Below are 20,043 nucleotides of genomic sequence, written 5' to 3' on the forward strand. Positions count from 1 at the left end.
CAGGCACCAGCTGGCCCCAAGGGGCTGGCTCTGAGCCCCACTCCAGCACCCCAAGAGCAGTTCTGCACCCCACTGGGTGCTCCCTTCCCTCCCCACTCCGGAGCCCCCTGCCAACACCAGGCCAGCAGCACCGAGAACAATAAATACTGTAATAAATAGAGAAAATCCTGTCATGTGGCACTGCTCCGGCAGCAGACGGTGTAGCCGGGGTCCTGGGGTACCTGCCCTGCTCCGCTCTCCCCAGGCCCCCTCCAGCATGGGTGTGCGTGGGTGCTCCTCTGCCTGTGACGAAGTCAGCCCTGCCCCACAGAAGCACTCGATGTTGGGGACGGGGCATTCAGTGCTTGACGGTGCTGTCCCGGCGGCAGGTAAGCGTGGCTGCGTCCGGCTGTACCCTCCCTCCCGCTGGCTCGACGCTGAACCTGGCAGAGGGCTGAGGCTGCAGACAGAGCCGAGAGCCCTCCTCAAAGCTGGGGAGCACAAGGAGGGGGGCAGCCCCACAGCCAGGGCTGCGGGACAGGGGGCAGGTGGCAGTCTGGGGTATCCTAGGGCTCCTAGGGGTCAAGGTGGCCTTGGAGGCTCATCACGAGGACAGCACGGCAACCTTCAGCAGGTAGGACACGTTCCTGGAGGCCTGGGCCGGCGGCAGTGCCAGGACCGCCTTGGGGCCCTTGCAGGCTGGAGAAGATGGGGAGGGTGAAGCCCTTTCCACGGTGGGCATGAGGAAAGGCTATTCTGGTGAGCAGCAAAGTGGCCCCAGAGACTCACAGAAGCCAAGGGGAGCTGTAGGTGGGTGGAAACCAAGGGTTAAATCAAACCACACCAGTAGGATGGGACAGTGTCACAGGCCCCAGTGGCCCTGGGCTCGTCGCTGGGGCCTGTGTCCCTGCCAGGTTTGAGGCTGGAGCCAGGGGTCTGAGTCCCTGCCAGGTTCGAGGCTGGAGCCAGCGGCCAGTTCTCACACAGTCCTGTGGCCCAGTGTGTGCAGACAAAGCGGCGTTTCGTGTCCTGTGTGGGGGGCGAGCAAGGCCCCGGCTCAGATGGGCTTGTACAGCAGCGTGGTGACGTACTTCTTCTTGTAGCGGTGCGTGGCACTGAGCACCATCACGCCATCCTGCGAGAGGCACAGCATCAGCAGGTGGGAGAGCTCAGCACAGCCTGGCTGTGCCAACCCGGGAGCGGAGCACCCCCAAGGCAGCCGTCAGGAAGAGGGCTCTGCGGGCTCAGGGAGCAGCCCTAGCCCATCCCTGCTGTCCCGAGTCTCAGCCTGAGCCAGCGAGACACGTCTAACACCCGTAACAGGGAGCCAGGACAGAGCAAGGGAAGGGTCCGGTACACAGCAGGAGTGCCCACGGCTCCCGCTCAACTCCACCACGCTGCAGGGAGGCAGCTAAAGGGAATTGTAAGGAAACCGCAACCTACGCCCCTGCACGTGCCACACTTCACCGAGCAGCCAAGCTGTCTTTGCATGGGTCCTCCGATCCCTGCACCACCATCTCCACCCCCCAGCTGTCCAGGTTCTGCTCCCTGCAGGTGCTGCCAGCTCCTGGGAGCCACAGCAGCTCCCCTTCCCTCACCCAGCAGCCTTGCGGGACCTGCCCTTACCTTGATGGAGAGTGCATAGAGGTGATTGAGCATGACGTGGTTGGGTTCGGGCAGCAGTGCTGGGTCACACTAGGAGAAGAGGAGTGTCACAGGGGAACAGCAGAGCCCTGACCCCCCAGCCCCAGCCATCACAGGGAGCTGCCACCTCAGGCAATCTGAGCTGCTGGTGTCTCTGGCTGTTCTGAACAGGAACAGAGCTCAGCTAAGCACCAGGCAGAGCAAGGGGCCAAATCAGCATGGTTAATGGGAAAGTGATGCTTTTCCCAGGAAATGCCAAGGGCCAGGCCCCAGCCAAGAGGAGACCAGGCTCCCTGCAGACAGGGCTCCCCTTCCAACCCCAGTGTGGCTCTCTGTGTGCCACCAGTATGCTGGTACCCACCGAGATATTGGTGTCCTTGTTCAGGATGACCTGGAGGAGGTGAGGAGGGAGGATGGGTGGGGATTTGAAGCGCTCCTCGGGCCGGTATACGTACATCTCTTGGCCATAAGGTCCGGGTGGTGAGCTTGATAAGTCTAAAGAGAAGAGAAAGGAGGAGACATGAAATGGCTGAAGCAGGACCGGCAAGCACAGAGCAGCTCCCAAGAAGCTGAGAAGGACCCAGCAGGGTCTTTCAGGCACAAACATCTTCCACAAGCCATGGCCACGTATCCTATAGCAACAGCTCAGCCTTTTCACAGCAGAGTAAGCAGCCAGGTGAGCTCTGGGCATTTCCAAGCAGGGCTGTAAGCTGGTATGTGCACTGACACAACACAAGCACCCTGTGGTATCCACCCCAAGACCCCTGCACACAGCTCACAGCACAGCTGGGTTCCTCTCCCCGTAGCAAGCAGCCAGCTTGCCCCAGAGCTGTACCCTTTGCAGCAGGGGCGCAGCATGCCTGCACGCTCTCAGTGCTGCAGGACTGCCTGACAAGCAGGTCCTGGAAAGGGCAAATGGGAAGTCTAGACTAAGCAGCTGCTCAACCCGTGTAAGGGACCACAGGAGCTTGTGGTCACTGGAAGCTGGACTGGCTGTATCTCCTGGCCACATCTGACCTGATCATTTTGGAACAACCAGCACCCAGGAGGGCTCCACCTCCCTGGAACTGCTGCTGCTTGCTGGCTTCTTTCCAATGAAGTATCTCCTGCCCAGGCTGGGCAGGGATGTGGAGCTGAGCTATATCTGAGACGGAGTTTGTACCAGGGATGGCAGGCCGCACTCAGAGCATCCTGGACCAAAACACAACTGAGCTACCTGCCAGCATGACACACTGAGCCAGCACTGTTGGCGTCTGCATGGTAACCTAAGCTGCTGCTGTAAGACAAGTGGAGAGGGAGGTTTCTGATATGCTAGCACTAGTACAGATTACCTTGGCATGAAAACCAAGAGTAGCTGCTGAAAATAACCTGGATCCTGCTCTCGCCTAGCTTGTACCCCAGATCCAATGACTTACTCACAGTTGAGCAGAAAGGGCTGATGTTCCTGGCGTTCATTAGTCCGAAATGGCTGCCTCAGCCGCACACAGGCACTGACCCTGCTCTGGGACAGTGCTAGCACAAAACAACTTACACCAGCACAGCCCCTCCATAGAGACAAGGCCTCAGCTGTGGGCTGCTGAGGACATGCTGCTGAACACTACCCTTCCTCGGGTGCAGGCCCACACCTCTGCTCAGGGGGCCTGTTCACCCCCAGAGCAGCAAGTCTCAGAGCAGAGGAGGGGGAAAATAGCACATGCAAAGCTGTAATGCCACAAAAACTCACCCCGACCTGAGGTTTCTGAGCTCTCCAGGGAATCCACCTTCAAAGCATCGAACACCTCAAAGTCAGACTTCTTGACGTGAATCAGGTTGTTAATCGTCCCCATCTGACTGGTGACCACAGGCTGGAAAGAACTGAGGTAAGAGTCTTCCTATGTTCACCTCCAGTCGAAGCACACTCAATGCTTCCTAGATCCTCCCGGCCCAAGCTGTCTTTGTTGCACCATTACCCGAGAGCACAGGTGGCCAGTGTCTAGCTCTGCTCTACGCTTGCAGATCTCTGCTGTTTACCCTGGGAGGATTACCCTTTACTCTCAGGCTCCTACACCACCTCATATTTACATCCTCCATCCTGCTACATGCTGATGAGTAAGTGTCCTCTCCTTCCCATGCTGCTACTCCGTGATTCAGTTTGGAGGAGAACCTGCAAGTGAGTGCGGATCCTGTGGACCATTGTCCCATGTAGCCAATTCTCAATGGGACTTAATGGCCTCCTGGTGTTTCCCTCCCCCCCAGCACCTCCCCGACACTCCCCCATACAGCATGTCTAAGCCCAGAGGAACCAGCCTCTGAAAGGACTCAGAAGGATGGAGGTGCCCCTTTCGTTTTGGCAGATACCCTCTGCTCTTCCTGTTCCCCCTCTACTGCAGTTACATCATGTCTAGTCCCCTGAAAAAGACAAGATCTGTAGGGATAAAGCTTTGAGTGTTACCTCAGATGGGTCATGGACCCACTGGCCATCCACAAAAAATTTGTACTGGTGCTCTCCTTCTGGGAGGTCCAGGATAGCGACAAAGTCGTTGTGGCTGTGCAGAGAGAACAGACATGCAACAGCATTACCCTATTAATGCTCTGGATGCTGCTTTTCCATGGGGTCCCAGAAAACAGCACTTTTTCATGCACTGCCCAGCCCGTCTACCCCAACACCTTCATGCAGGGTTAGGCTTGCTCATCGTTAGTGATCTGAGGCACAGACACAACAGGCACGAGCGTTCAGAGTGCTAGCGTGGCTCAAACCCCTAGGAGTCTGGCTGCAAGAAGCACAAGAGGCAGTCCAGCCCTACATGCCCACAGAAAATCAATGTGACAGACACCCTGCGCAAGACACACTGGGGAGGACGCATGGGCAAAGCATCTAACCCTGTGCTGGCACTGCAGGACGGGGGCAGCAAGCATAGCAGCTCTGTTTGTGAAGCCTGCAATTGAGATAAACCCATTCCAGATGATTTGCTGGGATTATGCCCAGAGTCCTACACAGTGTTGCCATGGAAATCACAGATGTATTGCAGAACAGCGAGAACATCATTAGGGCAGGAAGGCACGTGAGGGACAAACAAAACCCCGCTGGCAACAACACAACTAGGCATGGGGTAAGGCTACAGCCAAGGGAAGAGCTGACAACTTCCAGAAGATTGCCGCATACCTGGGCAAGGCTCTGTTGCCAGGACTAGCTGCTGCATGACATCCAGCTGGGCAAGCAAAGTGGCCCATCCTGTCCTGTCCCTCTGTTTCACAACTTCCCACCGCCACCGCAGCACCACCCAGGGAAGAAGCTGACTATGTATTTGTGCTCAGACCCTCCAGCTTGGGTGAACTGAGAAAAGCCAGGTGAGCAAAGGGAACAGCAACCAGCACAGAGAAGGGAAAACACTCCCTGCGATGGAGCAGAGAACACAGAGTGACCTGAGGGACTGGCTACCTCTTGATGAGTGGGATCTTGGTGCTCCAGTTGTTGAAAGATCCGGAGATGAAGACCTCTTTCCCTCCATCGGCCCAGCGGATGACAGTGGGACGAGCCTGTTGGGATGGTTTCACTGACTCCTCCAGATCTGGCTGCCACGACACAAACTCCTTGTCCCCAGGAATCTGAGCAAAGAAAACCAGAGCCTGACTGAGACACAGAGACAACCGGAACCACGTTCACTTCCTTCTGGCCTCTACCAGCCCACCTGCACATCCCAGACAAGAGCATTGCAGAGCTCCTCCAGCCTCCCAGCTCTCCACAGACCCCTCACATGGCTGGGAGCACAGCCCTGCACAGCCAGGTAGCTGAAGCCCCAACAAGGGCCCCAGAGGGTAGGACAGGGAAGGCAGCGGTCAGCCCCTACCTTGGAGTCATGGGAGCTGAAAACACTGGGGTCGTCGGTGCTGCCCACCATGATCTTATGTGGGTGCTCCTTGGTGGCGGGGGGGGCACCGGAGCCATCCGAGCGGTGGGACTTGGAGCCATGGCGCTCCCCAGACACTCGCTCACTGGTGGTGTTCCCCATGACAGCTCAGCAGCCCCTGTGAGAGAGAAAGGACAGCAGTGTGCCTGTGCCCACGGGCTCCGGCAGCGAGGAGAGGAGCAAAGGCACCGTTTCCCACTGCTCTTTGCCAGAGGAGACTGACAGCAATCCTAAAAAGGGCCCAAAGTTCATTCCCACTGCCAAGTTTGGGACCTGAATGGGAATTTAACAAACAAGACAGCTTGACCTAATTATAGCCATATCCTTATGAACCATCACTCTAGTTAAGCTGGTAATTGTTACACTCCAAAACCAATACTAGTTACACTGCGTCCCACAAAAGCCCTCAGCAGCCAGCATAGTAGAGGGGCCAATTGGGAAAAATAAAGCCAACCTTTATTGGCAAATCAATTGCTTGGCATTAACAGAGACTCCTTCACAGTCCCACCGTCAGGCTCTACAGACAAATCCCCTACATCCAGCAAGAAAACAGCCGGAGAGTGAAAGTAGCAGCTGTTTAACAGCTCCCAACAAGTCTCCAAGAGCTCATGGGCAGAAGAGAGGAGCCTTGCGCCTGGCAAAGGCGACAGGGAACATTTAAAGTGTCCGAGTGGAATCGCCCAGGCTGGAGCTTGGCCAAGGTGTGGGGCTAATGTCGTGGTGCCTGCAAAAAGCTCAGCTCTCGACAGCATTCACTGATGATTCACCAAGCAAGCCACCATGTCAGCTGCAGCACAGCTTGTTGTGACCCTAACGAGTAGCACCACCCCGAGCACTCCGGCATTTGCCTGGCCATCCGGAGGCACACGATGAGGGAAGGGCAATCCCAGCTGCCTCAGTGCCACTCTGCAGCTGGAGACGGGCTGTCATCCCTGATCTCACCCAGTGCAGAGAAGGCAAAACAGAGGAGCTGGCCATACGGCACCAAGCCATGAACAACTACACACCTCTTAGGACAAACAAAGCCACCACAAGCTACATGGGACTCTTTAGGCCTCACCCAGTTTCCAGCAGCTGAGATGGGATTGGGGTTCTTGCCCCCTTCCCAGGATTATTTTGCAGCTTTCAGCTTACCGTGCTGATCACGGGCTCTGCAGGGCCAAGCAAGAGGACAGCCAGCCTTGCTTCATGTGCTTAGTTGTGACATTTGGAGATTTGTTTAGAAGATCAAGTTATACGAAGGGTGCCAGGCAAGGCTGCCAGCCAAAGCCAGGCTTTAGAACATTACGGAGCAATTACTGAAGTATTTCTTAAATCCTGAGGGCTAAAAGGCAGCTCGAGAGGACAGCTAACCCATACCCCCACCCCCTCTCAGTGAGGATCAAGTGTACCTGAAGATCCAGGTCAGATGAGCTGCACCACTTGCTCTGACATCTTCCCCCTCTGCCCTGGAGGAGGCTCCTGCCCCTGTGCCACTAGACCTGCTGTTGAGGAGCTTCTTCCCCCGTATCTCCGCTAAGGCTGCCTTACTTCTCATCTACGGGGAGGAAGGTAGGAAGGGCTGAACATCCTCTTGTACCAAGACAGACCTGAGAGATACGTGCAGGTGTTAACAGATGTGAGAGCTTCCCTTTCTCTTCTCTAAAAGGAATCCAGTCCCTCTGGCTGTCCCTCACAGGTCACGCTCTCCCAATGCCTCCTGAGGTTTCTTCCAAGCAGTGGCTCCTTTGCGGCATGTGGCATCCGAAGCCCCTGCACTACGTTGAGCTCTTTGAGCATAGCCTGAGGTACTTGGCTTTACTGAATGAACTTCTACAGCTCAAACCCTCCTGTCTTCAGACAAGCCCTTGTAGCATGGCATGCTCTGATGGTGTGACACAAGTACATCCAAGTCACTGATGGAAACGCTGCCCATACCAAAGCCCAAGCAAACCTTCGCAGCATCTCAGCGCACCTGCTCCCCGTTTGGCAGCGAGCCGCTGCCAGCTGCAGTCTGCAGCAAGGTGGGTGCCTGCCTGCCGGATCACAAGGCCCCTTCAGTTTCAACCAGCCCCACCTCCCCACTTTGATTCTGCAAAATGACAAGCGAAATACACCAGGTCCCCCTGAAATGTGTCACGCTTGCTGCCTCTCCCACCCGGCCAGTGACCCGCACTGGGAACCACCGGCAGCCGGCCTGAGAGGGTTTATTTTGGAGAGATGGGGGGCTCTGTCTCAGCACCCTCAGCTGCCCACAGCCTGCTTGGCTGTCACCTCCTGGTGCTGGAGTTACCCAGGGAAGCCGGATTCACCCGGACTCCCCCTCTTTCGGAGGAGGGAACCAGAGCTCAACCCTGAGGGTTGCCCTACGGTTAAGGGCATGAGGTGGGAAGCCGGGGAAAGTCTCCCTCCCCCGGACTCGTGCCAAGGAGGCACGGCTGGGACGAAGGCTCAGCGAAGCAGCGGCGGTGGCAGGGCTGTCACGGCAGGCTCGGCCCACGGCCGCCCGCTCCCCTTCCCTGCCGGGTCACGGTGAAACGGCGTCTCCCACGGCCCTGAGGAGAAGCGGGCCGCAGCGGCAAGGGACAGGGCCCTCCTGAGGGGCTCCGAGCCGGCTGCAGGGCACGGCTGCGGTCAGCCACAAATGGGGGGGGGGGGGGTGTCCAGGCCACCGTTACCCACCGCACTGTCACGCGTGGGGACGCTGTCACCCGTGCGGACGCCCAGCCAAGCCTCACCCACCGTCTCCCGCTAAGCAACGCCCGGCCAGCTGCCACCCGCCCACCCGCGGCCCGGCCAGCCGTGACACCCCGCCGGCACCCCCCGGCCCCGACCGCGGCCCCACCTGGCCGCCGCCGCCGCCCCGCTCTCCGCCTCCGTCCAAAATGGCGACACCCGCCACCGCCAGCCTCTGCGGGGCGCTCTGGCCCGCCCCCGCACGCCGCTCTATGGCCGCGCCCCCCCTCCCCCCCCTCCTTCCCCGCGGACCCGCTTCCCCGCTGCCGGGCAGCCGCCATGTTTTTTGAGGGCGGCTTCGCCCTTTGTTGTTAAGGGCGGCCGGCCTGGGGCGCGGAGACGCCGGCTGAGGGCCCCGCGGCTTCACCCGCGCCGCAGCCGGCCATGTCGGTTGAGGGCAGGGCGAAGGCTGAGGCCCCGGGGATGGAGGGGAAGGGGTCAGGGGTGGCCGCGGGGCTGGGCTGCCGGGATGCGGCGTGGGCAGGCAGGGTGGCTGTGGGGTGGGCCGTGAGGTGAGGTGGCTGGCTAGGCGGTGAGCAGGCCGGCTGTGGGGTGCAAGTGGCCAGGGTGCTGCCCGTGGGCCGGCCAGGCCCTGCGTGGGCAGGACAGACGCCTCAGGATGGACACTGGAGACCCCGCAGCGTGGTCCCTGGTCCCCTCGGCACGGGGGACTCCCTCCGTGTCTCCTGACGTGGCGGCAGACCTAGCAAGAGACGACAGAAGCACCCAAGCCCATAGGAAAGGAAGAAGGTTGCCAGGAGGACCCGCTGCCTCCTTCATTTTAGGTTAACGAGGGAGCGAGACATAGACAAGGGTGGCCACAATCAAACCGATGCTGAAGAAGACCTTGAAGATGTGGGGCACGGTGCTGGAGCGGGCAGGACGGTCCCTGGCTCTGGTTTGCAGAGGCCTGACCACACGCTGCTGCTGGGTGAGGATGGCCTCCCGGGCACCCACCCACGTGCCCGGGCCCCGCAGGCGGTACTGGTACGGCGTGCAGGGCCCGAAGGCCACCTCCAGCGCCAGCTTGGGGTCAGTGAGGAAGAGAGTGAGCAGGTTGGGCTTGACCCCCACCTGGCAGGCGAGTTCGTCCATGTAGGGGATGTAATCCACTTGGATGGTGTGCCGCCGGCTCTTCACGTACCTGCGGGCAGGGAGGGCAGAGAGGTTTGGCACGTGGGTGCGGGGGTAACAGTGGTGGGGGCAATGCCTGCACAGGGTCCTTACCGCTTGGCCATTTTCTCCTTGGTTTGTGCGATGTCAGCCAGCATGTCAGCGGATGGTGGCAGGTCCTGCAGCCCTGGGGAAGAGGAGGCTGTAGCTGGAGGGGGGGCTGCGTTCCTGCCGTGGTCTGGCTGGCTCTGCAGCCCAGCCTGGCTTCTGCTTGCACGTGAAAGCCTTTGGGGGGACGTGCCACCACATCAGGAGCAAAGCGGGAGGCATGGACAAAGAAAGTAACGGCAGGAAAGGAAAGGGAGAAGGTGGTGGCCCCCGCAAGAGAATATGAGCGCAAGGCTCGTTGCAAAATGCAGCGCTGGTTTTTGTCCCCATGGAGGAGCAAAAGGAGGATAAAAAGGTGAGTGGAGAGAGACAGCATGTGAGGGTATGCCACCAGCTGAATAACTCAGGCTTGCCCCTGGCTGGGGGAGCCCAGCTGCATCCCCCCAAACTGCCTCACTTACCCTTAAAGACACGGGTGGCCCAGCGACACTGGAGCTCAGAGATGGGCATGATGGCACCCAGAGGCTGGATGAGGCCGATGAAAGCCAGCGTCGGCTTCTCCAGGTCAGGGGGGAACATGAATTTGTAGAGGGGGATCTGGTTCTCCACCACCTTCACACAGCCTTCGAGGAAGGGGAAGGAGAAGCTGTATCCTGTGGCGAAGACCACGGCGTCGATGTCTTCCCTGGTGCCATCCTCGAAGATGGCAGACGTCTCCGTGAACTCCTGGACGTTTGGCTTCACCAGCACCCTGCCTGAAATGATGCAGTTGGGCAGGTCGTCGTTGATGGTCGGGTGCTGGTCAAGGATCCTGGAAGGCACAGACAGACCTCGTGTGGGGCTTGGGCAGTGAGATGGGCAGCACCGGGGCATGTGCCTGTGGTCCTGCCAGGGTGCTCACCGGTGCTGGGGCTGAAGACCGTAGAGTGCGTGGTCAAAGCGGGCGTTCAGCTTCCTCTCCAGGTGAAAATTGCTGGCATTTTGAGGCAGCAGGCTGTGGAGGAGCTGCATGAAGCGGCTGAGGTAGGAGAGGTCAAAGGGGTACCCGCCATCCGCCACCCGGTGCAGCACCCAGGTCCCGCGCTTGGTGCTGAGGAAGACCTGGGAGGAAGGAGAGGAGAGGTGGTGGCATGGCAGCATCGCTGGGACCGGGCTGGGCCCCCGCTGTGCTCCTTGGACAGGGATGGCAGCACGGCTGCTGGGACCACAACAGCAACCCCCATTGAGAGGGGATGGGGTGCTCATGGCTGGGTGCTGGAGGGAGGGGAGCCCACAGGGGATGGAGGGGGGTTGCTTGCTGCCCTCTGGGGTGCAAATAATAAGCACCCCAGCCCTGGCAGCTCTCCCAGCACACCTGCTTGGCTGTGTGGCTCAGCTCCACCGCAATGTCGATGCCTGAATTCCCGGTGCCAACCACAACCACCTGCTTCCCTGAAAAGGACTGCGGGCTCTTGTAGTCCCGGCTGTGCAGGTACCAGCCTTCAAACTTCTCCAGCCCTGGAAGAGAGAGGGAAGCTGTGCTGGGCAGGGATGTGGGTCAGGGGGTGGCTGTCTCCCTGCTTGGACTGCTGGTGTGTTTTGGGGACAGGCTGGGACCAGCATGACCAACGGGAGCAATGGAGCACTGAGATGGTGCTCAGAGAGGTGGTGGCATCTCCAGCCTGGGAGATGTTCAGTGTGGCCCTGAGCATCCTGCTCTGGCTTTGGGGCTGGCCTGGCTTGGAGCAGGGCTTGGACTGGATACCTCCACGCTCCCATCTCAAAATCCTGCAGTTCCTGCCTGGTGCCAGGTGCTGGGGGCAGAGGAGCAGCTGGGGTCTGTGCCATCCTTCCGGACCCTGGTGACAGTGTGCTCCAGCCTGTTCCCCACTGAAAGAGGGTCTCCACAGCTGAAAGCCCTGCAGGCATTTTTGTCTGACACCCAGAGGAGGGAGCTACCATGAGTGCTGACCTCAAGTCTTGCCGGGGAGCTGGAGAGCCCAGTGGTTGTGTGGCCAGCAGCTTGGGGAGCCTGTCTCTGGTGGGAGAGGTGAGCTGGCAGTCAGCAGTGCACTTTGGTCAGGCGCTGATGGCACGGCAAGAGCCACCAAGTACAGACCATCAAGATGGGTGGGATAGCAACATGCTTGTGCAATCCCATTTGGTGCATTAACCCGTGGAGGGATTTTTGGCAGCAGCCAGAGTGGGGTGGGGGCTAAGCCAGCGAGGAGGGTGGTCCCAGGGGTGTCAGGGACCAGGCGAGTAGCCCGCGGGGTGGTACCTGGGAAGGTGCTCAGCGGGAGGTGTGCCTCGGTGTGGTGGCCGGTGCACACCAGCACACCGTCGAAGACGGCCGCCTCCTGCTTCCCCTCGCTTTCCGTCACCACATCCCACTGGCCCGTGGCGGCGAAGTCGGGGCGCTTGGACACGCGGCACACGCTGGTCTGGGTGTGGGGGGCAGCAGACATCAGGCACCCCGTGCCTCCCAGCCCCGCCGCCGCCGCCCCCCCGGCTCCCCCCGGCTCTCACCCTGAAGCGGATGTGGCGGAGCAGGTCAAAGTGCTGGGCGTACATTCGGAAGTACTCCATGATCTTGGAGTTGTGCATGTAGTTGGGGAAGTCCTCAGGGATGGGGAAGTCGCTGAAGCACATCATCTCCTTGGAGGTGTTGATGATGACGGAGCGGTAGATGCTGGCGCGGCCCTCCTCGGGATGCTCCTGCGGGAGCAGGGCACGGCTCGGTGCTGGCCGGGGACCCCAGGGCTGCCTGCCTGCCCTGCCTGGCACCTCGCCATGCCTGTGGGTGCAGGATTAAGCCATGGGTGGTTGTAGCACCCGTCCCTGGGCCCAGCACCCTCCCACGGTTGTGACTGCCCACCCCACAAAACAGAAGAGGAAGCTCTGGGTTGGTGGGGGCCATGCAGTGGTGCCAGCGGGTCATGGCGGCGGTCTTGTGCCTCAGTTTCCCCACTCCCACCCCTGGCCCTGATGAGGCGGCACGTTCCCGGTTGCCACATCCTGTCTCACTGGTTGCTGAGCTGGCTCCTGCACTTCAGGCTGAGTGGCCGCTCTTGCTCGCTGGGTCTCTGCCCCGGCAGCTGGGCGCTGCTGCCCTGGCTCTGCTCCACCAGCCCATTTCTGACCCACCATAGGCAGAACCAGTGGACTGTAACCGAGTCACCCCAAACCCCACGCTGGCATGGTGTGGTGTGTCCCCTGCTCGGCTCTCCCACATGCGTATCAGGGCACGGTGGGAAGGCTTTCTTCTTGTCGGTGGGTCCCCAGGGGAAAAGTCAGCAGCCTCATTAGGTGGGGGCAGAAATGAGCTCTGGGGCTTCCCCCATAGCAGGGAGAGTCAAGGCACAGAGGAGGCAGCACTTGGTGCCTCTATGTGGGCAAGCAGCACAGAAGCAGTGGGAAAAGCAACCAGGACTTCCAGGGAGGGGCTGGGCAGGACAGGGAGTGGGACAGCCAGTGGGGTCAGATGGGACCAGAATGAGTAGGAAAGGGCTGGAGAGGACCAAGAGCAAAACAGCAGGAGAAGGGATGGATGAGACCAGGAAGGGAGGGATGGGAAGGAGGAAGGCTGAGCTGAGGGAGCAATCCCTGGGGTAGGGTCCTTGGGGAGGGTCGATCCTGCTGCTGGTGGGAAGGAGATGGGTCCCATGTGGCCGGCACACCAGCTGGCACCACGGGCACCTCCCGCTGCTGTAGCAGTTTATCTTTCTTTTGGTTTTCCTTGGAAACCTGCCTGCTGCGTGCAAAGCAGGGGAGCGGTGCTTCATCAGCTGCCAACGACCAATCCCAATCCCGTCTGTCCTGCTGCTGCAGGCATGGCACAGGGCTTACCTCAAAGCGCCAGAGCCCCCCGATGTCCCCACTCCTCTCGAAGCAGGTGGGTACCAGCCCCTCATCCAGGCAGCATTTCAGGGCGCACAGGCCAGAGGCACCAGCACCGATGATGGCTACTCTCCGGGCAGCCATGTCCTGCGGTGCAGTGGTGGCAGGGATGCTGGTGAAGCTTCAGCCTGGGGCAAAACACGCTTGGAGGGGTGCAGAGCCTGGCAGGTCACACCGGGGGGGGATGTGCAGTGCTGCTCGGTTGGGGATGGCCGTCCCCATGCTTCCCATGGGCGACTGAGGTCAGGTGGGGTGTCACAAGATGTGTTTCTTCCAGACATGATCTACAGGTTCTCCCTGCTTCCATGCCACACCTCCTGCCCACGCCTGCCCTCTCCAAGGGGCTTTTTAAGTTCTGTAAGTGCTTAACGATGCTGACGCAGCCCCGGGGACATCCTGGGCACGGGGGATGAGATATTGCTGTGCTCCCGATTTTGACAGGTCATGGCGTGGAAAACAAAACCGGGGGGATGCTCAGGGCACTGGTGGCTGGCAGCTGTGCCAGACCTGGCTTGTGATGGCCTGGACCCCCTGTCACCGCTCCGGGTCCCCTACCCACCCAGCCATCCTCTGGAGGGTCTGCGTGCAGGTGATGAGGGTGGCACTGCGCTGTGCCGCTGTGACCACCGTGACTCGCTCCGGCGGTACACGCCCTGGGCGAGGCCGTTTTGCTGTGGATATGCACATGTGCATGCACGTGCATGCAAGTGTGTGCATGCAGCCTGTGCTGCTGCGGAGCTGGAGCTGCACCGCTGGCATGAGGCCAACTCAAACCCGTGTGCGTCCCCCCAGCACGCAGGGCGACGTGGTAGTGTCAGTGATGGGACGGACGCCTGGCTCTGTTTAACATGCTTTTATCTAGTTAGGGAGTCTGCTGTGCCTTTGCTACTTAGCTCTCATGTGAGTGTGCCAGTGGCGGCTCACATGGATTATAGGCGGCAGGAAAGCTGGTACGTCCCTGCTGCATCTAAAGCGCTGCCTGAGGGGGGACTAGAGTTTATCCTGCATGTGGGCAGGTTTCGTCGTCCGTCCCTGGCAGCAGCTCCCTGGAAGGAGTTGCAGAACAGGCACTGAGGCATTATTTCGGCAGCCAGGGAGGCTCCACGCGCCCAGAGCTTGCAGTGTGGCCACAGTGGGGCTGTGCAGGGCAGGAGGAGGGCTCCTGCCAGCACTGGGATGCACAAGCTGCTGCAGGGCATGGGGTGGCTGGCCAGCTCCCTGGCACATCACAAAGCCTCCCTTCCCGCACTTGTAGGGCACCTACAAGTAAGCAAAAATGATGGCGAGGATGGCCATAGCCCCAACCAGCTTGAAGAAGAGGGGCATGGCAGGTCCTGATGCTTGCTTCTCCACACGTCGTGTCTGCAGGGGCTTGATGATACGCTGCTGCTGGGTGAGGATGGCCTCCCTGGCGCCCACCCACTTGCCCGGGCCCTGCAGGCGGTACTGGTACGGCGTGCAGGGTCCAAAGGCCACCTCCAGCGCCAGCTTGGGGTCGGTGAGGAAGAGAGTGAGCAGGTTGGGCTTGACCCCCACCTGGCAGGCGAGCTCGTCCATGTAGGGGATGTAATCCACTTGGATGGTGTGCCGCCGGCTCTTCACGTACCTGCGGGCAGGGAGGGCAGGTGGGTGCTGGTGGCAGAGCCGGCAGGTGGCCCGTGCACCAGCAAGGCGGTATTGGATGGACCGCCATTGGGTAGGATCAGCAGGATGGGGGTAGCGTGGCCGAGCACATCCCTGCTGTCTGTTGGCATGGCCAAATGTGCCAGGACGCAGCCACCGGACAGGACGGGTGCCCACAAGTAGCCATGCCCAAACCAGCCCCCTCCCTGTTCCCAGGCAGGTTCTTACTGCTTTGCCATCGCTTCTCTCTTCTGCTTGATGTCAGCCTCCATGTCGTGCCGTGGGGGCAGCTTGTTCAGCCCTAGGGAGGATGAGCCACAGCATGGGGGTGCTGCACCCTGCTGTTGACAGTGGCCATTGCAGTGCTGCCCTTGCCTGGGTGCTGTGCCCCCACCAGCACCACCGTGGCAGGTGTTCTGGCACCCGAGCCATGTCCAAGACCCTCAGGATGGGAAGGAGCAGCCTGTGGGGCTCAGGGTACAGATGTCCCTGTGCCGCTCGGGCAAAAGCTTGGCTCAGCACGACAGCTGCAAGGTGGCCATGCCATCGCCCGTGGCCAGGATGGCAGAGCCAGATGCTGCCTCCCGAACATGGCTGGGCACCATTTGCCCTGGCTCTGGGGGTGCAGGCTTGGGCTGCAGCCATAGGGGAGCTCTGCCTCACTTACCCTTGAAGACACGGGTGGCCCAGCGACACTGGAGCTCAGAGATGGGCATGATGGCACCCAGAGGCTGGATGAGGCCGATGAAAGCCAGCGTCGGCTTCTCCAGGCCAGGGGGGAACATGAATTTGTAGAGGGGGATCTGGTTCTCCACCACCTTCACACAGCCTTCGAGGAAGGGGAAGGAGAAGCTGTATCCTGTGGCGAAGACCACGGCGTCGATGTCTTCCCTGGTGCCATCCTCGAAGATGGCAGACGTCTCCGTGAACTCCTGGACGTTTGGCTTCACCAGCACCCTGCCTGAAATGATGCGGTTGGGCAGGTCGTCGTTGATGGTCGGGTGCTGGTCAAAGACCCTGGAAGGTACAAGGAGCCATCAGGGTGCTGGGGTGGGGTGTCTCTGCTCCATGTCCTGCTCCAGCCACTGCTCCCTGCTCTGGGGATGCTTGTCTCCAGGGGTGCTCAGCCCCAGGGATGCTCATCACAGTGGATCTGGTCCCCCAGGGATGCTTGGCAGCTGCCACTGCAATGGTGCCACCGAGGGTCCCTGGAAGGGGCAGCGGTGGCTCCCTTGAGCATTGCCTGAGCACAACACAGCTATTACCCAGGTTTCCAGGGCTAGTGCCTTGGTCCCAGCCCAGGCACAGGGAGCATGGAAATGGCCGAGTGGGGCTGGACACGGGGGGAGGCAGAGGGTCCCTCCTGGGCAGAGGGAGTGTTTGCTGGCACCTGTGCTTTGGCTTCAGTCCGTAGTGCGAGTGGTCGAACCTCATGTTCAGCTGCTTCTCCGTGAAGCTGCTCACCATGGACACGCTCAGCAGCTTCTTCAGGAATGTCTTCATGCGGGTGGTGAAGACGATGTCTATGGGGTAGCCCTGATCTCCAACGCGGTTGAGGATCCACGCTCCCCGGCGGGTGCTGAGGAAGACCTGGGCAGGGAAGTAAGCATTGCCTCGTGAACACTGTGACAGTCCTGGGGGGCTGCCCTGGGGGGAACATGTCCTTGCCCCAGGATTGCTGCTCTTCTTGCTGCTGAAGCGCTGGGCAAAGACCCCGAGGGCAGAGAGAGCAGGTGGTCAGTAACTAGCAGGAAGAGGTAGGGAAGAGCCACAGGGGCAGCCCCAGCCTGGGGCTCGGGCATGGAAATCAGGGTATCCGTATGGGATCAAGTCTTGACTGCCACCACTGTCTGGTGGCTGGGATTGGCAGGTGCCAGCTCTGCCAAATGCAGCCGAGTGCAGGACAGAGCAGTGGCTGTGCCAGTGCCTTGGTCCTGGTGTCCTCGTGGAGCCAGCAGTGTCCCATGGGGGGCTGCCCTGCCCACAGGGACCCCACTCCTGCTGCTCACCTGCTTGGCCGTTTGGCTGATCTCCACGGCCAGGTCCGACCCTGAATTCCCGATACCGATGACAACGACCCTCTTGTCTGTGAAATCCCGAGCGTCCTTGTAGTCTCGGCTGTGGAGGTAGCAGCCCTTGAACTTCTCGATTCCTGTGGGCAGGGAGGAGGGATGCTTGGCTTTCTGGCGCTCGTCTGGAGGGTCACCTCCTCAAAAACTGAAGTGGGGACGCTCCCTGGCCCTGCCAGACCACTCCTGGGGAGCGTGGGAGCGCTCCTGGAGCCGAAGCAAGGCAGGGAAATGCTGGGGCTGGGAGGAAGAGCAGCAGGGAGAATAGGGGCTGCCACGGCTGAGCTTTCTGGGGTCTCTCCTCGTGCTGGGGTGTGGGGTGGTACCTGGGAAGGTGCTCAGCGGGAGGTGTGCCTCGGTGTGGTGGCCGGTGCACACCAGCACACCGTCGAAGACGGCCGCCTCCTGCTTCCCCTCGCTTTCCGTCACCACATCCCACTGGCCCGTGGCGGCGAAGTCGGGGCGCTTGGACACGCGGCACACGCTGGTCTGGGTGTGGGGGGCAGCAGACATCAGGCACCCCGTGCCTCCCAGCCCCGCCGCCGCTGCCCCCCCGGCTCCCCCCGGCTCTCACCCTGAAGCGGATGTGGCGGAGCAGGTCAAAGTGCTGGGCGTACATTCGGAAGTACTCCATGATCTTGGAGTTGTGCATGTAGTTGGGGAAGTCCTCAGGGATGGGGAAGTCGCTGAAGCACATCATCTCCTTGGAGGTGTTGATGATGACGGAGCGGTAGATGCTGGCGCGGCCCTCCTCGGGATGCTCCTGCGGGAGCAGGGCATGGCTCGGTGCTGGCCAGGGGCAGCGATGGGGACGGATGGCCGGGGCTGGTGTGGTGGCCCTTTGCTTGGACCCCCTGCCCTCAGCCTTGCCCCCAGGACCCTGCTGTGGCCGGCTGTGTGCCGCCCCACCAGCCGCTACTGATCCCTGGCTGCCGCAGTGCTGAACCCCAGGCGGACATGTGGCTGTCAGGGTTTACCTCAAACCTCCAGAGCCCTCCGATGTCCCCGGTCCTCTCGAAGCAGATGGGCTCCAGCCCCTCTTGCAGGCAGGCTTTGATGGCGCACAGCCCGCTGCTGCCCCCTCCGATGATGGCCACCTTCTTCGCCATGCTGCCCTCCACCACCGGGTCTCTGCCTGGGGACAGGGCCAGAGAGTGGGGCTGAGAAGCGAGGGGTGCAGCTGTGCCAAATTTTGGCCCTGTGCACCAAAGAGGTCCCAAGTCGAGAGGCAGCCCCCAAAAAGTTTGTCTGAGGCTGCGAGGTCACTGCTATCCCCACCCCAGCAGGGACCTGGCCAGTGCTGGGGTTTTATACCATCATGGTGTTGCCTCTGGATGCCACGGGGAGAAATGCTACCCAGTGCCAGGGAGCCACGAAATCTCCCTGCCTACGCCAAGTCCCAGCGATGGATGCGTGTGGGAGTGCCGTGCCCTGCCCCGGGGACGGATGGCTCCCTCCCAGGTGGGTGACGGCCCCTCCGCCTGCCCTTTGCCCTCTCCCTTCCCTGGGAAGAGCCCTGTCGCGTCTCAACCGACCTGCGGCCACAGGAGCGGCAGCCAGGGAAGGCCGGCGGCTGGCGCGGAGCCGCGCGAGGGTCTCTGTTGGGTTGCCCCGACCCGTGACGCTGAACGGCGGCCTGGCTTTATGGTGCGCAGCAGTGGTGAGCAGAGCCTCCCCCTCCGTCACTCCTCCCACGCGGCCGGGGAGAGGAAGCCAGAACCCAGCTGGCTCCCGGCCGCCTGCTTGGCTTTTCCGGCAGCGGCTCTCGCCACAGCCTCGGACGGCGGGGTAAGGAGCCGTCCCAGGCGCCTTGCTGGGCACCCCCATGCGGGGACACTGTAGGGACATGGGCTCGCAGGAGGGGCAGAGACGCAGCCAGTCCCTGTGGTGTGCATGCTGGGTAAACAAATGCTGCTGTGAACTTTTACCTCTGCGACTATCAGGATCAGCCCAACCCTGTTTATGCTGGTACCCACAGACACACACAGCTCCGGCTGCTCTGGTGGCACCTGGCACGGCATCACCCGTGTCCCCTGTGCCCCTGGGCTGGGCACGTTGGCACAGCATCCACATAGCCACAGCACATTCCTGGGCTGTCAGAGTTCTGGGGCCAGTGGGATCCCGGCGCGAGGAGTACTGTGCTGCCAGGGTATCGCTGGTGCTGAGGTGATGGGACCGGTTAGGAAAAGGCTCTCCCTGGCAGCAGGGGGCACAGACCAGGTGGCTTGGGAGCACGCTGCTGGCTCCCAGCACACTCACAGCCAGACAGCCCCTGGGGACTGCAGGGAAAATTTACTCCTCCGTGTCTGGGGAGCTTCGTCCCAGAGCTGAGCAAGGCTCAGGGCTGCAGAGGGGCCAGGCTCTGCAGCTGGAATGGTTTTAACCTTCTAAAACTCATAGTATGTTTACAGTAAGTGTAATAATGCTCTTTTTGTCCCTCACTGTTGGCAAGGGCTGATCTCTGCCTGGAGCTGCCAACCCACACTCTGTGCCTGCCTGTTGAAAAGCATCAAAAGCATCTCTTACCAGACAAGGGGATCGGCACGGGGACGGTGAGGAGGCAGCACTGGCAGTGCTACCCTCCCTGCTCCGTTCTCAGCTGGCTTCTGGCTCTTTTGCAAGCTCTGCAGGGACTGCCCAAGGGCAACAGGTACAGTGGACTTCTCCCAGTTCTCAACCCTGCCACTGTGCTATGAAACCTCTGTGCACCTTACCTTCGAATTTGCACTTCTCTCTTGGCAGCTACAAGAGGCTGCACAGCCCTGGACTTTACCCCACTGTGTTTGGGCTCACGGCCTGGCTGAACCGTGCCGTCAGGCACAGGGGACTGTGGAAGTGCACCAGGGTCAAGCCATGGGCATTTCAGTCAAGACCGGCTTGTTGATGTCTGTGGGAAAGCCATGGTCCCCCATGCCTGGCAAGCACCCAGGATGTACAGTATGGTGTGCAGCACGTGCAGACACATCTGCTCAGGGGTTCCACAGCGGGCAGAGGTGCCGCGAGACAAACCGAGCAGAAAGCACCAG

The 20,043-nt window shown here is 60.7% G+C and overlaps 3 protein-coding genes across 9 annotated transcripts; all 3 read right to left on the reverse strand.

The window, feature by feature from the left end:
• Positions 1 to 129: 129 nt before the first annotated feature.
• On the reverse strand, positions 130 to 8,421 carry PRKAB2 (protein kinase AMP-activated non-catalytic subunit beta 2). 5 transcript variants are annotated; one of them, XM_075038423.1, is made up of 9 exons: positions 8,335 to 8,405; positions 6,902 to 7,099; positions 5,451 to 5,628; positions 5,042 to 5,208; positions 4,055 to 4,148; positions 3,353 to 3,467; positions 1,985 to 2,118; positions 1,606 to 1,674; positions 130 to 1,114 (listed from the first exon to the last, which is right to left on the reverse strand). In XM_075038423.1, exons 3-9 carry the CDS (start codon positions 5,610 to 5,612, stop codon positions 1,037 to 1,039), a joined length of 819 nt encoding a protein of 272 aa, XP_074894524.1. In that variant the 5' UTR covers positions 5,613 to 5,628; positions 6,902 to 7,099; positions 8,335 to 8,405; the 3' UTR covers positions 130 to 1,036. The 5 variants fall into 5 exon arrangements, with proteins under 5 accessions (XP_074894524.1, XP_074894520.1, XP_074894521.1 ...); XM_075038419.1 differs by having other exon boundaries at positions 3,347 to 3,467; XM_075038420.1 differs by having other exon boundaries at positions 3,347 to 3,467; positions 6,902 to 7,047; positions 8,335 to 8,373.
• Positions 8,422 to 8,522: 101 nt separating this feature from the next.
• Positions 8,523 to 13,558, reverse strand: LOC142035841 (flavin-containing monooxygenase 5-like). The gene is made up of 8 exons (XM_075038416.1): positions 13,275 to 13,558; positions 11,955 to 12,143; positions 11,707 to 11,869; positions 10,801 to 10,943; positions 10,348 to 10,547; positions 9,908 to 10,257; positions 9,453 to 9,525; positions 8,523 to 9,369 (listed from the first exon to the last, which is right to left on the reverse strand). The coding sequence occupies exons 1-8, from the start codon at positions 13,407 to 13,409 to the stop codon at positions 9,012 to 9,014; spliced, it is 1,611 nt and encodes a 536-aa protein (XP_074894517.1). The 5' UTR covers positions 13,410 to 13,558; the 3' UTR covers positions 8,523 to 9,011.
• A 43-nt stretch (positions 13,559 to 13,601) lies between these two features.
• On the reverse strand, positions 13,602 to 19,840 carry LOC142035840 (flavin-containing monooxygenase 5-like). 3 transcript variants are annotated; one of them, XM_075038413.1, is made up of 9 exons: positions 19,544 to 19,840; positions 17,995 to 18,152; positions 17,592 to 17,780; positions 17,344 to 17,506; positions 16,958 to 17,100; positions 16,339 to 16,538; positions 15,616 to 15,965; positions 15,177 to 15,249; positions 13,602 to 14,931 (listed from the first exon to the last, which is right to left on the reverse strand). In XM_075038413.1, the coding sequence occupies exons 2-9, from the start codon at positions 18,124 to 18,126 to the stop codon at positions 14,586 to 14,588; spliced, it is 1,596 nt and encodes a 531-aa protein (XP_074894514.1). In that variant the 5' UTR covers positions 18,127 to 18,152; positions 19,544 to 19,840; the 3' UTR covers positions 13,602 to 14,585. The 3 variants fall into 3 exon arrangements, with proteins under 3 accessions (XP_074894514.1, XP_074894513.1, XP_074894515.1); XM_075038412.1 differs by lacking the exon at positions 19,544 to 19,840 and adding an exon at positions 18,553 to 18,872; XM_075038414.1 differs by lacking the exons at positions 15,177 to 15,249; positions 19,544 to 19,840 and adding an exon at positions 18,553 to 18,872 and having other exon boundaries at positions 14,804 to 14,931.
• Positions 19,841 to 20,043: the final 203 nt, after the last annotated feature.

This window comes from Buteo buteo, chromosome 10, assembly GCF_964188355.1.
Source record: "Buteo buteo chromosome 10, bButBut1.hap1.1, whole genome shotgun sequence".
In the NCBI taxonomy this organism is placed as follows: Eukaryota; Metazoa; Chordata; class Aves; order Accipitriformes; family Accipitridae; genus Buteo; species Buteo buteo.